The following is a 14,390-nucleotide window of genomic DNA, read 5'->3' as shown; positions in this document are numbered from 1 at the left end:
GACAGAATTTTATTGTGAACCTTTTATAGCAGAGTTCCACTTCACAGTGTTAAATAAATTGATAAAATTCCAATATATTACTATTACTCAAAGATTAAAAGTATCACTGTTCACTGTAGAGCAGTAAACAGATGCAAAAGCAGGATTAGATTTTCAGGTTTCCTTTCAAAACACAGGCACTGCAGGATAATTTACAGGCAAAGTCACTACATTCATGGCATCTAGCACACTCCTTTTTAAATGCAGCCACCATTATTCATTCATAGTCTAATGTGTTACTGACTCTGATATCAGTAATAATATGAATTTGGTCCTGACTCGTTATTTAACTTCTTTAGCATAGGGTATACCCTCCATCCCCGGATCCTCCCATTAAAAGGAAATTTGATTTCTGTCTGAACAGATACCAAACTGACAAATTACTCTCAGTTTAATGACTCACTGGAATCAGGTCCAGTTCTGAAAGCTCCACACCCTATTACTACACACCCTATTTCTGCTAGGGATCTGAATCCTCTCTCAGAGCAATACAATACCCACTGAATACCACCCAAAAGAGTCCAATCAGTTTTTTCTCTTCAGTTTTAATGCCAATCTCATACTCTTACTTCCCTAAAGGTTTAGGGACAGATTCTGCCTCCTTCAGCCAACCCTTCATGTTTAGTACTCCCTTTTGATTTCAGTGAATCTGTTCATGGCATAAGGGACTACTTGCAGAGTAAAGTACTACTCAACTTAAAGGTGGCAGACCCCAACAGCAAATAAAATCAGGTTCTATTATATTCAATGTGATTGGGATCACTATTTTATACCAATCATAACGGTATGCTGCAGAGTATTCCAAACACATGGTGATACAGATTTTAGAGGAATCCTGAAACATCTTGTGAAGTTTCAAACTATTTTGGAGCATGCTCTGAAGACAGCAGCGTACACGACAGTTTGCATTTGGGAAAAGTTTGCGTGCTTTCACTTACTCATGTGGCACTGTTTATAAATCAACACACTAACTTAGCTTCAAACACTTGTAAAACCACTAGGGAAAAGAGGATGTCAACCTTCCCATCTTCAAATCTCAAACATATATGCAGTAATGGCAAGTAATTAAGTCTAACTAGTGACCTGATTTGTTGAGTGTTAAGGCAGACTGTGTATATGAACTGAAATGGTGAATAATACAATGTATTCCAATAATACAATAATTCAAAGTATTCCCTTCGCACACAGGAAGCACGGTGATCTACAATACACCTCTACCTCGATATAACGCTGTCCTTGGGAGCCAAAAAATCTTACCTTATAGGTGAAACTGTGTTATACTGAACTTGCTTTGATCCACCGGAGTGCGCAGCCCCACCCACCCCGGAGCACTGCTTTACCGCGTTATAGCCAAATTCCTGTTAGATCAGGTGGCATTATATCGAGTAGTAGTGTACCTTCAGCAGCATTTGAAGCCCACACCAGCTTGGGGAATATGAGAATTTAACATCTGTGCAGCACAAAATATTTTTCAAAACAGAAGCTACGATCCTGTAAGCAAGCAATATTTATTTCATTTACAGCTTTTTAAAGAGATAACTTGATGTTAAATAGCTCGTGTACATTCTCATTTGAGTGTCCCCCACATCCTTACACTGAATGCTTGATAAATGACAATTCTGAAGCAGTGATTTGTTCACCAATGAGTTTCCCAGTTCCTAAACCACTTAATTTAAGATTATTAGTTACTTAAAGTTAACACCAGCCTATTGTAGAGCATAATTTAATGTAATGGCGTAGAAACATAAATATGGGGATGTACAGAAGTATGGCAATTAGTGCCACTCACCTCTTCTGGTAAAGTGATGAGAAGGTCAGCATTCAACTGTCCCACAATTCTTGAAAGAAAATAGCTGCTGCAAGCTGCAAGCACAGATCGATGAGCCCGAAATCGCTGATCTTCCACTAGAATAGTAACATCACAAAGAAGATCTTGCTTTCTCTGATCATTGAGACTGAGTAGAACATTGGTACTGTGTACTGAAGACTCGTATGCAAAAACCACACTATTCTTCTCGCTTAAAGGCATTGTGTATCAGAAGTATTAGGGCTATTCTCAGTGGAAAACATTCTTCTATTCTTCAAACCTGAAAAGAAACATGAAAATTTATATAGTACATAAGTATATGATATGAGTCATAGTGTTCTTAATGCTGAATTCCTAAGAAGGGACAATTTAAGTTATACATATTTCACCCTTAAAAAAATAAGATTACTGTTTAAGTATCTAGATCCTACGCTAAACAAAATGCCAACAAATAAGATAGTTTAGATACTCCTTTTTAAGTAAGTTTCAAAATACACTCTTTAGTAAGCTTAACTTTAATTATATTATTTTCCTCCAAATAAATCCTGCTCCTACCACTCATGGAGGAAAAATACATTTGAAAACAGCATTTGAAAAACTATCACATTTGTTTTTGAAGATCCATGTTGATTAAAAGTGACAAATTTACCACAAAACTCTATGACATGAAATAAGTATCTGTATTTAAAGACCTTTTCCTGACTGCAGCACTACAGAAACTGAAAGAGGAACAAGCTATAGAGGCTCTATCTAGATCAAAGTTCATCAAGATACTGCATAAGCTGCTTTTGTTTGTTTAATGTGGTATACACAAACAAATTCAAAGAAATCCTACAATATGCTACTTAAATACTGCAATAATGACTCAATAACTCAAAAAGCTACAAAGAGTCCTGTGGGCACCTTATAGACTAACAGATGTAGTGATCCCACAATAAAAAAGATGGAAATAAGATACGGAACATTTTGCAACAAGTTAGTTGGTTTGCATGGCTGCTTGGTGGCCTTAAAAGGAACATGCTTGCATTTTCAGGGAGCAAGTGCCTGCATCGTAAAGACACTAGAAACAAGCATCCTCACTGGCAGTCTCAAAAGAGGCACCTGAAAAAACAAGCTGAACAGCCATAGAAACAGAGCTACTATTTGATGCCCAGAGATGATCACCCGGAAGTCACAAAGCAGATTCACTTAAAAATTTTTGTATACATACATTATGATTACATAAATAATGTCACTTCACATGATATTTTTCAACTTTTTTCCACGTGGGCTTGGAAAATAGCAACATTTTTATTAGAGCTGTCAAGCAATGAAAAAAATTAATCGCTATTAATCACACTTAATAGAATACCATTTATTTAAACATTCTTGGATGTTTTCTACATTTTCAAATATATTGATTTCAATAAGAACACAGAATACAAAGTGTACAGTACTCATTTTTTATTTTTTTTTATTACAACCTAATATAAGCACTGTAGTGCAATCTCTTTATAATGAAAGTTGAACTTACAAATTATGTACAAAAAATAACTGCATTCAAAAACAAAACAATGAAAAACTTTAGAACCTACAGGACCACTCAGTCCTACTTCAGCCAATTGCTCAGACAAACAAGTCTGGTTATAATTTGCAAAAGATAATGCTTCCCACCTCTTGTTTACAATGTCACCTGAAAGTGAGAACAGGCCAGCTACAACAGTGCCATGCAAAAGCATCACAAGGTATTTACATGTCAGATGCACTAAATATTCGTAGGTCCCTTCATGCTTCAACCACCATTCCAGAAGACGTGTCCATGCTGATGACAGGTTCTGCTCGATAATGATCCACAGCAGATCGGACTGATGCATATTCATTTTCATCATCTGAGTCAGATGCCACCAGCAGAAGGTTGATTTTCTTTTTTGGTGGTTCGGGTTCTGTAGTTTCCACATTGGAACGTTGCTCTTTTAAGAGATTTGAAAGCACATCTCATCCCCCTCAGATTTTGGAAAGCACTTCAGATTCTTAAACCTTGGGTCGAGTGCCGTATCGATCCTTAGAAATCTCACATTGGTACCTTGTTTGCATTTTTACAAATCTGCGTGAAAGTGTTCTTAAAACAAACATTCACTGGGGTGATCATCCAAGACTACTATAATATGAAATACATGGCAAAATGTGGATAAGATAGAACAGGAGACAATTCTCCTCCAAGGAGTTCAAACATTTTTTTTTTAAACAAGCATCATCAACAAGGAAGCATGTCCTCTGGAACGGTGGCTGAAACATGAAGGGGAATATGAATGTTTAGCATATCTGACATGTAAATACCTGCAATTCCAGCTGTTCTCACTTTCAGGTGACATTGTTTGTTTTAGCAATTGGCTGAACAAGAAGTAGGACAGAGTGGACTTGTACGCGCTACAGTTTTACATTGTTTTGTTTTGAGTGCAGTTATGTAACAAAAAAAAATCTACATTTGTAAGTTACACTTTCATGATAAAGAGATTGCACTACAGTACTTGTACGAGGTGAACTGAAAAACAGTATTTCTTTTATCATTTTTACAGTGCAAATATTTGTAATAAAAAAATATAAAGTGAGCACTATATACTTTGTATTCTGTGTTGGAATAGAAATCAATATATTTGAAAGTACAGAAAAAATACCAATTTAAAAGCATTAAATATTTTTGGATTTCTATTGTTTAACAGTGTGATTAATCATGATTAATTTTTTAAATCGCAGTTAAATTATGTGATTAACTCTAAAAAATTAACTGCAATTAATCGACAGCCCTAATTCTTATTTAATTGTTCAAAAATGCCTAATGTAAAAACAGCATTCTTTTTACGTTAACAGGCAAAATTCATCCTTAATTTCATATGCTGCTATGGAGTAATACCAGAAATACACATTGCTTAATATTTGATTTATTGGTGGTTTGAGGGATACCCAGCAATAGTAGCAATGGTGAGAGGTATTGCATGTTTTTATATTCTTGGGGGTTGGTATACGGACAGTTCACTTACTTGTAATTTTATCATTGCATTGGCAATGTTTGTAAGATACCTAGAGATTGAGATAGCTGTTTCAAAAATGAAATGTCAAGCATGCACTGTAATGACTATTCCTCTGTCTAGAAAAGATGGACCTAATTCCCCTCTACAACTAATCCATCTACCAAACTAATCAAGGTAACTAACTTTTCTTTCCACTCCACAGTTGATCTCTCTCCTTCTGTCCTTTCCTTCCCACTTTATTGATTTTCCCCCTCCTCTTCCCACCTCACTTTGTTTGCATGTGTTCTTTTCTTCTACACCCATTTATCACTGCTGTCTCATTTCCCCACATTGTGTGATCATTCTCTCTTCCTCTAATTTGCCTGCCTCAGTGTTGGATGACCAAAGGCTCTGTACAATAAAAATTGCACACATCTCCCAATATGCACACGTTCATATGTTTGAACATGCAGTTTCATCAAACCCAAAAAACACCAAGCCTTTTCAAGTTCGTCTATAACACATTCTTCCATTATCCATTGTTATATTGATGTCACCAGACATTATTTCGTAGAAGTGTCACCCCTCCATCCCTGATGGGAAGAAACAGGAGGGAACTATAAGAGTAAAAGAACAATAGTTTTCAAAATATGGCCTTGATGCCAAAATTTGTTTAGACTGACATGACTGATAATGTTAATATCCCCACTGGGCTGAGAGAGAGAGATTCTGGGTTGGTGGGAAAGCTTCAGATTACCAGTAAATCAATATTTAAAGGAGTGCACGAATACAAGATTTAAAACACAACTTTAAGACTCACAGAAGAGCTGATACATTCAATTTTACTACAGATATTCCTAAACTCTCAGGAGAGAATGTGTGTTGACAAGAGGAGAGTACCCAAGGAAAACAGACAGTAGACATCCTAGCCTCTCTTCCCCTTGTTATCTGCTCTCTTCCAGCATCTAGCACTGATCAAGTTCACCATTATGCTCCAGTCCTATCTCTATGCTATGTTTGTACATCCCCACCTTCTTCAGAGACAGACTACTGATGGAACACAGACGGTCATGGTGGAAGAAAGTTGTGAAGACAAATTGGCTGATACCAGGCTGCCCAATCTTTTTTGTAGACCATGACAATCTGTATTCAGCAAGTTTCAGCTAACTGCAATTAAACGATGCTGGGACCAGAGTACGTCACATTTAGCTGACAAGGCTGAACACAACTTGTCCAGACATCTGCATTATGGCCAAGAGTGTCAGTTAAAGCTAATCTTGACAATTGTGTTCAAACACATCTGAGTATTATAATGTACACAAGGTCACTGTCATTTAACTGTGGTAGAAATCCCTGCATTCAGTCTACTCTGCAGCTTAGTGTTGGTTGCACTGCTGCTAGAGAATTCTCTTAGTGCAGATACACTCTTAAAGTTAAAATACTTTAATCTACCTTCAAAGTCTAATGTCAGCCAGAGTAATATTTTCCCACTAGGGGATGCTATAAGAAGTCTGAATGGTTTTGTCAACACTAGAGTGTGTTGTTTTTGGTTTTTTTTGGGGGGGGAGGGGAGGTTTTGGGTTGGGTTAGGTTAGGAAGGGGGTAATAGTACTAATACTGGCAAAAACACCACAACCCAGTCTGTTAGCACTCGGTACGTCAGTGTTATAGTGGGAGGTTCTCCCTTCCCATACCCCCCAAAAAACTAATCCAGACAACCTATTAATGAAAAATACTGAAATTATGCTTGCTATTTTTAACTAGTCAGCAACAGCAGTGAGGTATCAACGATACCAGTAACTAGAACCAGAAAGTTCCCCAGACTACACTTAACATTAAAGGGAAAGCCACACGTCCTTTATAACAAGCCTCCATAAAACTGGATCTTGAGAACATAAGAACAGCCATACAGGGTCAGACCAAAAGTATCATCTATCCTAGTATCCAGTCTTCTGACAGTAGCCAATACCAGGTGCTTCAGAGAGAATGAAAGAACAGAGAATCAAGTGATCCATTCCCTGTCGCCCATTCCTAGATCCTGGCAAGCAGAGGCTAGGGACATCATCTCTCCCATCCTGGCTAATAGCCACTGATGGACCTATCCTCCATGAACTTACCGAGGTCTTGTAGAAGCAAACAGCTACTGAAGAAAAGGAAGTAAAGTTGAGCACAGCACAGAATAGTTGGCTGGAAATTTTTCCCACAGCTGGAAGGGTATATCACCTCAGTTGAACATCTACTACAGGGCCCTCATTTAGATAGTGACATTACTCAGTGAGATAAATGGGGTAGGTTGAGGGATTAGATTCATACTATTGATGCTAATGTTGTTTGGCTGGAAACAATCTTCTGCAGGGCTGATTTTACAATCATGTAGTCTATTATTTTACATTGTGAAGGCTAACTTTGTGATACCAATCCTGCCTTGACAAAGAAAGTGAGGATTTTTAATAATACAGTAGAACTTCAGAGTTATGAACACCAGAGTTACGAACTCACTCGTCAACCACACACCTCATTTGGAACCGGAAGTGTGCAATCAGGCAACAGCAGAGACCAAAATAAAATAAAATAAAAAGCAAATACAGTACAGCACTGTGTTAAACATCAACTACTAACAAAACAAAGGGAAAGTTTAAAAAAGATTTGCTAAGGTAAGAAAATTGTTTCTGTGTTTGTTATGCATTTTTCTTCTGCATAGTAAAGTTTCAAAGTTGTATTAAGCCAGTGTTCATTTGCAGACTTTTGAAAGAAACAATGTTTTGTTCAGAGTTATGAACAAACTTAAATTCCGGAAGTGTTCCTGAGGTTCTACTATACATCAATTGTGAAAAATAGCAAGAACTGCAAAAAAACAAAAAATTAAAAGGTAAGAAGTTTTTCACGTCAGATTTTCCATGAATATAGCTCATGCCATGGCTGTAAAGCCTGAGCAGTCTTTTCTTTTTTAAATGTGAGAAAGACCTCAAACTAACATCATTTTAGATTTTAAAAACAACACACACATTATTTCAGATAATCAAAACAAGTTAACTACTAATTCTATGCAACAGTTTACATAGGAATTATGAAATACATAGAGCCCCTTCTTTCCATTTCCCCCCCCCTAGTAATTTACCAATGTTTATTACCACAACAAAAAAAACAGGTGAAAATACCCTATTAATTTTTCTGGGTAAATACTGAGGTTTATTTTGGTGGATGGAAATACAGGGGAGGAAGTATTCAGCAGATTAATGCTTTGAATTCCGTTCATCAGTGTGGTTTGCTGCAGAACTAAAACAGAACTCAAAACTGAGTTTAAGAAAAACAATACAATACATCTCTAATCCCCAAATAAAATTTTATTTGAACAAACAGCTTACTGTTATAGATTTAGAACTATTAGCCTATAAATATTTACATTTAATAATTGGGCCATGCCATTTGCAGTGCATACCCTCAACTTCATCCTCATCTCCTGTTTTTGTTTCTTTAAAACTTTCAAATACTTTGTGTTCTGAAACATTCTGATACAGATTTTTGTTTTCTTTCCATTTGTGTGTGTCAAATCTTTAAACAGCATCTGCTACCAGCTTGAAATGAGTACATGGTTGGTGTGAGATTCATCAGTACGTTCAGATGCGCACGCACTTTGGTGCTTGTGTGCGTACCTGTTTGTTTACTGTGTGTATCGTCTAGACTAATATATAGCCTTACTTCAACAGGCAGCTTTGCATACACACACAGATTAAAGTATTATCATAATACATATTATCTCATGTAATATATTGTATTTTCCTAATAAAACCAGTTATTTTTTATATTTGAATGATACAAACGTAAGGGTAAAAATTGGAAAAAACTGAATACTTTTTGTAAAATCCAGGAATTTTTCAGTAAAAACTGGTTTAAACTGAAGATCAAGGGGCTTAGAAATATATAATTTAATTAATGTAATGTAATTTAAATTAATCATTAAATTCCATCCTACCTGAGGAGTCATGCCATACAAAATGTATACAGCATTAAGTGTGAAACGCAAATAAAGCAAGTAAATTAAAATTCCATGCTTCTATGTTCTTAACTCATCCCATTGATCCTACATATTACAGCGCAGAGACAAATGGTAGGTGAGCTTGTATATAGTACCCAAAGGTCTCAAAGGCACAGCAAGGAACTAAGAATATGACGGCAAGCTAAAAAAAAGTGAAACGCAAAACTGAAAACAGTTAAGATTTGATTGCTAGGGTGAAGGCTCACACAAAACTAGTTGTGTCTAGAGAGGATGGTGAAGTAGGTACAAACGGCATACAATTATAAAGCAGTTTTTTAAATTGCTTTTTCCACCCTCCCAAATGAAATCCTAATGCATTCACTCTGCCTGCTTTAAATGTAACCAAGATTGAGACAATATATACACCAGAAATCTCAACCAAGGTTTCTCTCAATATGAATTCATTCCAAGATCCATCTAGTCCAGTTAAAATATTCCCTCCTTCATACTAGAGAGGACCAAAAAGACTGTTATGCATATGCAAATAAGGATAGTCTCCACCCTATGACCAAAATGCATAAGATGATTTCAAACCTCTCCCCACTTACATGTTTAAAGTCAGCAGTGAGCTGCCAGCACTGCTTCTATCACACTGTTTAAGTTTGGTCCCTTCAGTTCATGTTAGTTTGTTTAAACAATTCAGGTGCCTTCAAATCAAAATTTTAAATGAGCACTTTCAATCTAACTGATTTTTTAATTTGTCACTGACAAGCTACTCCTTTAAAGAACTCAAAATAAAGTAAGTTCTTATTTCCATTTTTTTAATTATTTTAAAGCATGAAACCCAGATTTTGAAATGTTTTAGATGCATAAAATACAGGAAACTGTAGCTGGAATTTCAAAGTTTTCAAGAAAGGACAGTTTCTTTTCTTTTAAAATTGCTCTAGTTAGTGAAATGCTTCCTCCTTGTCAAGTCTAAACAATGGCATATATGAAAACAAAAGGAAAAGAAAGCACAGGACCACAAATGCTCATGGAAAATAACTGTCAAAACAGGAAAAAGAGTAAACACAATATACAGATAAAGCAGTTTCGAGAACTAAAGACAAAGGTCAAAATGATTGCTATCTTATTGTGGTTTTTCAGCTGAGAAATTAGGGTGCTTCCCCAGCACAGGCTTTAAATATTTGTCTAATAAATCATCCATTCTTCTCTTATGTTGGGGCTCAAACACATTATTAGAGACCATATAGCTGTACTACCATGTCCTTGTATCAGTACATGCATCTGCAAACCCACCATATTCTCTGACATATACTAGACCAGCGGTCCGCAACCTATGGCACGTGTGCCAAAGACAGCACGCGAGCCAATTTTTAATGGCATGGTGCTGCCTGCTAGGACTCCAGCGTGTCATTAAAAATCCTGCCCAGCCCAGCCCGCTCTCCTCTGCCCTCCACTCCCCCCGTGGGGGAAGGGAGCAGAAGCATGGCGTGTGCACGGGGTGAGCAAATGGCCCCACTCTCCCCGTGCGGCAAGCCGTGGGGTCCGTGCTCCCAGGCCGGAGTGCCCGGCTGAGCGCAGCAAGCTGCCGGCCCTGCCCCCGCTGTCCCCCCTCCCCTGGAGCCCTGCCGCTGCGCGCGCAGCACTCTGGGGGCTGGGGCTGCGCGCTCTGCTTGGTGGTTCATGGTAAGGGGTACGGGGCTGGAGGGGTTGGATAAGGGAGGGGGCAGTCAGGGGACAGAGAGCAGGGTGGGTTGGATGGGGTTGGGATCCCGGGCAGGGTGGCTGGGGGGTCTCTGGAGGGGGCAGTCAGGGAGCAGGGAGGGGTTGGATGAGGCATGGGAGTCCTGGGATCTGTCGGGGTGGATAGGGGTCAGGGCAGTCAGGGAGCACGGGGGATTGTATGGGTCGAGAGTTCTGGGGGTGCTGTCAGGGGGCAGGGAGCGGTTGGATAGGCATGGGAGTCCCAGGGGTCTGTCTGGGGGGTGGCGGGGTGGATAAGGGTTGGGGCAGTCAGGGGACAGGTAGGGGGTAGGGTCCTAGGGGGGCAGTCAGGGAACAAGGAGCAGGGAGGCTTAGATAGGGGTGGGGCCCTGGGGGCAGTCAGGGAACAAGGAGCAGGGAGGCTTAGATAGGGGTGGGGTCCTGGGGGCAGGTGTCCCAGGAGCGGGGAGGGGTTGGAGGTTCTGAGAGGGGGCAGTCACCCAGCCCTCTGCCCTGAGCCCCGCACACCCTCCAGGCCCCTGCCCTGAGCTCTGTACCTCCTTCATACACACCCAGCCCTCTGCTTGACTGTTTCACCCCTCCTACCATGACCCCAGCCCTGACTCTGGTACCCCTCCACATACCCAGCCCCTCCTCTGCCCTGACTCTTGCACCCCCCCACACCCCCACCCTGAGCACCAAACAGGAGCTCCTGCACCCCCCTCCCCACCACCACATTCCCACCTGCACTCCTCATATCAAATGAGAGCTGCCAGGTAAGTGCTCCACACCCAAACCTCCTGCTCCAACCCCGAGCCCCCTCCCTCTTTCTAACGCCTGGCCAGACCCTTCACCCCCAGCCCTGTGCTCAGTGCACTCCCACTCAGCTCAGTGCAGAGAAGAAGAGAATGAGCCAGAACCAGGGAGAAGGTAGGTACCCACTGTATGTGGGCAGGGCCAGGACCCCAGACCGGCAGCGGGCTGAGCGGATCCGGCAGCCAGGATCCCGGCTGGCAGATGGAACCCCTGAGCGGCAGTCGGCGGAGCAGCTCAGCACACTGCCAGTCTGAGGTCCCAACCGCCAGCCCCGCACAGCCTGCTGCCAGTCTGGGGTTCTGGCTGCCAGACCCTGGCCAGCCAGGGTCTCGGCCGCACCTGCTGCCGGCCTAGCAGAACAGAACCCCAGACCAGCAGTGAGATGAGCAGGCCGGCAGCATAAGATCAACATTTTAATTTAACTTTAAATGAAGCTTCTTAAACATTTTGAAAACCTTGTTTATTTTACAATACAACACTAGTTTAGCTATATAAAATATATAGACTTATAGAGAGAGCCCTTCTAAAAACGTTAAAATGTATTACTGGCATGCGAAACCTTAAATTAGGGTGAATAAATGAAGACTCGGCACACCACTTCTGAAAGGTTGCCAATCCCTTTGCTAGACCCAAAGATGGCAGTTTTCAGAAGTGATGTTAGGATAGTATTTTGTTTTAGTATCCAAGGATATTTAAGAATTGCCCTTCCTTGAAAAGGGATCATCTGGGGAGCGTGAACAGCTCCACAGTAGACTTTTAAAAGCTAATGAGTCAGCAGGCATTAGTCTACTTTAGGGAAAACAAAGCAAAGTTTTTTTAAAATTTTGATGTTTTTGGTGTATCTGTCTCTTAAGAGAAGTAGATGGGGCTATTAAGTTTTTCTACTTAGTGACAGTCTTAGACATGTCCCCCCAACAATCCATAAATGAGCAAGCAAAGCATGAACAGTAGCCAAATATAATGGACAGTGCCGACAGTTTATTTCATTATTTCAAAAGTGAACTTTTAAAGTCTAAATCACAATGTCCCTTCAAATGATAAAAAGCCAGCAGCTTATTTTAAAACTAATACCTGAGTAATAAACACTAGAAATTAGGCAGCTGATAATTTTACAGTAATATGAGGTTCTCTTATAAGCTAACACATAGCCAATTAAAATAATTTATACTAGATTAAGTGGCCAAATGCACCAGATAAGAAGAAAGAGTATGCAAGCTATTCCCTTGCAATACTGTTAGTTAGGTCAGTAAAAAAATTTCCCTATGAGATAAACAGGCCCTTCCCCTCCACCCAAATAAAAATAAAAAGAAACAGACACCGTGTGAGAACTCGCTACTAAATATGAAATTTCCATCATGTCTCAGTTATAAAATGAAACACTGTCTTCAGTGCTATAACAGTGTCAAGGCCCTTAGCCCAGAAATTTCACATAATTTTAGTGTGGTACGTTCTTTTGGGAAATATGGTTCTATGTATATACTTTATTTCACCTCCCCAGCATATTTTGATACTCCACTACAAGTGATATTTTTGGTTCCTTTAAGTGCAATTCTACTCTGAAAAGTGACAAAATGTAAATCTAAGCTCCATGTTTTCTTTCATGGATTTCCAGATCAAAATATTTAGCTTACAAGTAAAAATAGTTTTCCATCTTAAACCACCAGCCTTACAAGCTTATCCTGCGTTCTCAAAGTCCAGCTTGGTTGTTTGTTTCTTGTTCATCACCACCAGTATAAAGATTCTGAACAGCAAATTATATCTGTGACATCTGTGCAATCCCAACGTCTTCAGTGGATCTCTACATGTGTAACCTGAACTCAGTAAACATCTCTATAAAGATACACAAGAATGCACACTATTTTAACAGTGTTGGCACTGCACTGCTAACATAAGTAAAAAGCAACACAAAATAATTTCTCTCTAAAGTAAACAGATATTGCCAAAAACACACAATGGAAAGATTTGAGTAAGAAAGTGGGTTTAAAAAAAAACAACCCAACAGCAACAGCCACCTCAAGTCACTTTTCAAGGTAGAAAAAGCCTATCAGTTCTATAGAACAGTTGTGTGTTTCTGGTGTTATTCTTATTAAAACAAATAATTCATTGGTTTAAAGTTTTACACATCTGTATTGTAATAATTGTATTACATTGGAATGCTTTAAACAAAGTTACATTTTAAGATCAGAATAAGTTAGTGGTAATAGAGAGCCAAAGTTGCAGTTACTCACAGTTCTTGTTTAAAAAAAAAAAATAAAATAAAAATCATCACTGGAGTCCTAGGCCAGGTCTACATTAGAAGTGCTTTGCCAATATAGCTCCTAACGTAGACAATGCACCCAGCCCCACCCAAAAGGTGTAGAGAAACTATATTACCATATACATTACAGGGCAAGATAACTACTAAATGAGTATAAAGCAAGTTAGTCTCAAAGCAAGCCTCAAACAAATACAAGAGTCCAGCAGTATCCTGTATGAGGTATTTTAGTTTGTCAGTCTTTTCATAGCAAAAAACTCCTTTTACATCAAGTCTTCCTAGCAGAGCATCCCAAGAAATCAGAACTTGAGATGCCATGATTCAGTTCTCATAAGTCAGAGAAATATACTGGATTAGAATAGAAAAGGTGGCATCATAGTGATATGATCAGACTCATTCTGATCATCTTTTTAAAAACAAAAGAATCTGAGCCTTGCATACTTTGTGACGGCAGAATTTACTATTAAATCCATTTCTCAGTAAAGAGTTGTGCCTCAGAAAGAACTTTCTAGCCCTTATGGCAGCAAAGAAAACCCTGAAAGTGTTAGCCTGTACAAACTGGTGCAATACTAGAGTCTACAGGCAATCTGAAACACAATAGGCAAGAGGTATGAATGATACATGTATCTCAATGATGTAAGCTTTAAACCTAAAAAAGACAGTTTAAATGTCACCGCTGTTCACTATTTCACTGCTGGTCATTTTAATAAAAACATCCAACAACTGTGCTTATCCCACAATCCTTAACTGCCTCCCACACCTCCAAATTGCCATCTACTCAACTGCAAGCACCTCCGGCTTCTC

At 39.3% G+C, this 14,390-nt stretch overlaps 1 protein-coding gene and 1 long non-coding RNA gene across 6 annotated transcripts in view; one reads left to right on the top strand and one right to left on the bottom strand.

The window, feature by feature from the left end:
- Window positions 1-14,390, top strand: part of LOC127055746 (uncharacterized) — a 93,124-nt gene that overhangs the window by 49,966 nt on the left and 28,768 nt on the right. The gene's annotated exons all lie outside the window — the stretch shown is intronic.
- Window positions 1-14,390, bottom strand: part of BACH1 (BTB domain and CNC homolog 1) — a 41,559-nt gene that overhangs the window by 18,134 nt on the left and 9,035 nt on the right. For all 5 annotated transcript variants that reach the window (XM_050957810.1, XM_050957790.1, XM_050957769.1 and 2 more), the window contains one exon: window positions 1,829-2,126. In XM_050957810.1, coding sequence (XP_050813767.1) covers window positions 1,829-2,068 — 240 coding nt within the window. In that variant the 5' untranslated portion in view covers window positions 2,069-2,126. The remainder of the gene's footprint in view (window positions 1-1,828; window positions 2,127-14,390) is intronic.

The sequence above is a fragment of the Gopherus flavomarginatus genome, chromosome 1 (genome assembly GCF_025201925.1).
Source record: "Gopherus flavomarginatus isolate rGopFla2 chromosome 1, rGopFla2.mat.asm, whole genome shotgun sequence".
In the NCBI taxonomy this organism is placed as follows: domain Eukaryota; kingdom Metazoa; phylum Chordata; order Testudines; family Testudinidae; genus Gopherus; species Gopherus flavomarginatus.
The sequence above is the reverse complement of the archived record's forward strand: the minus strand, read 5'-3'. Positions and strand labels throughout refer to the sequence as shown.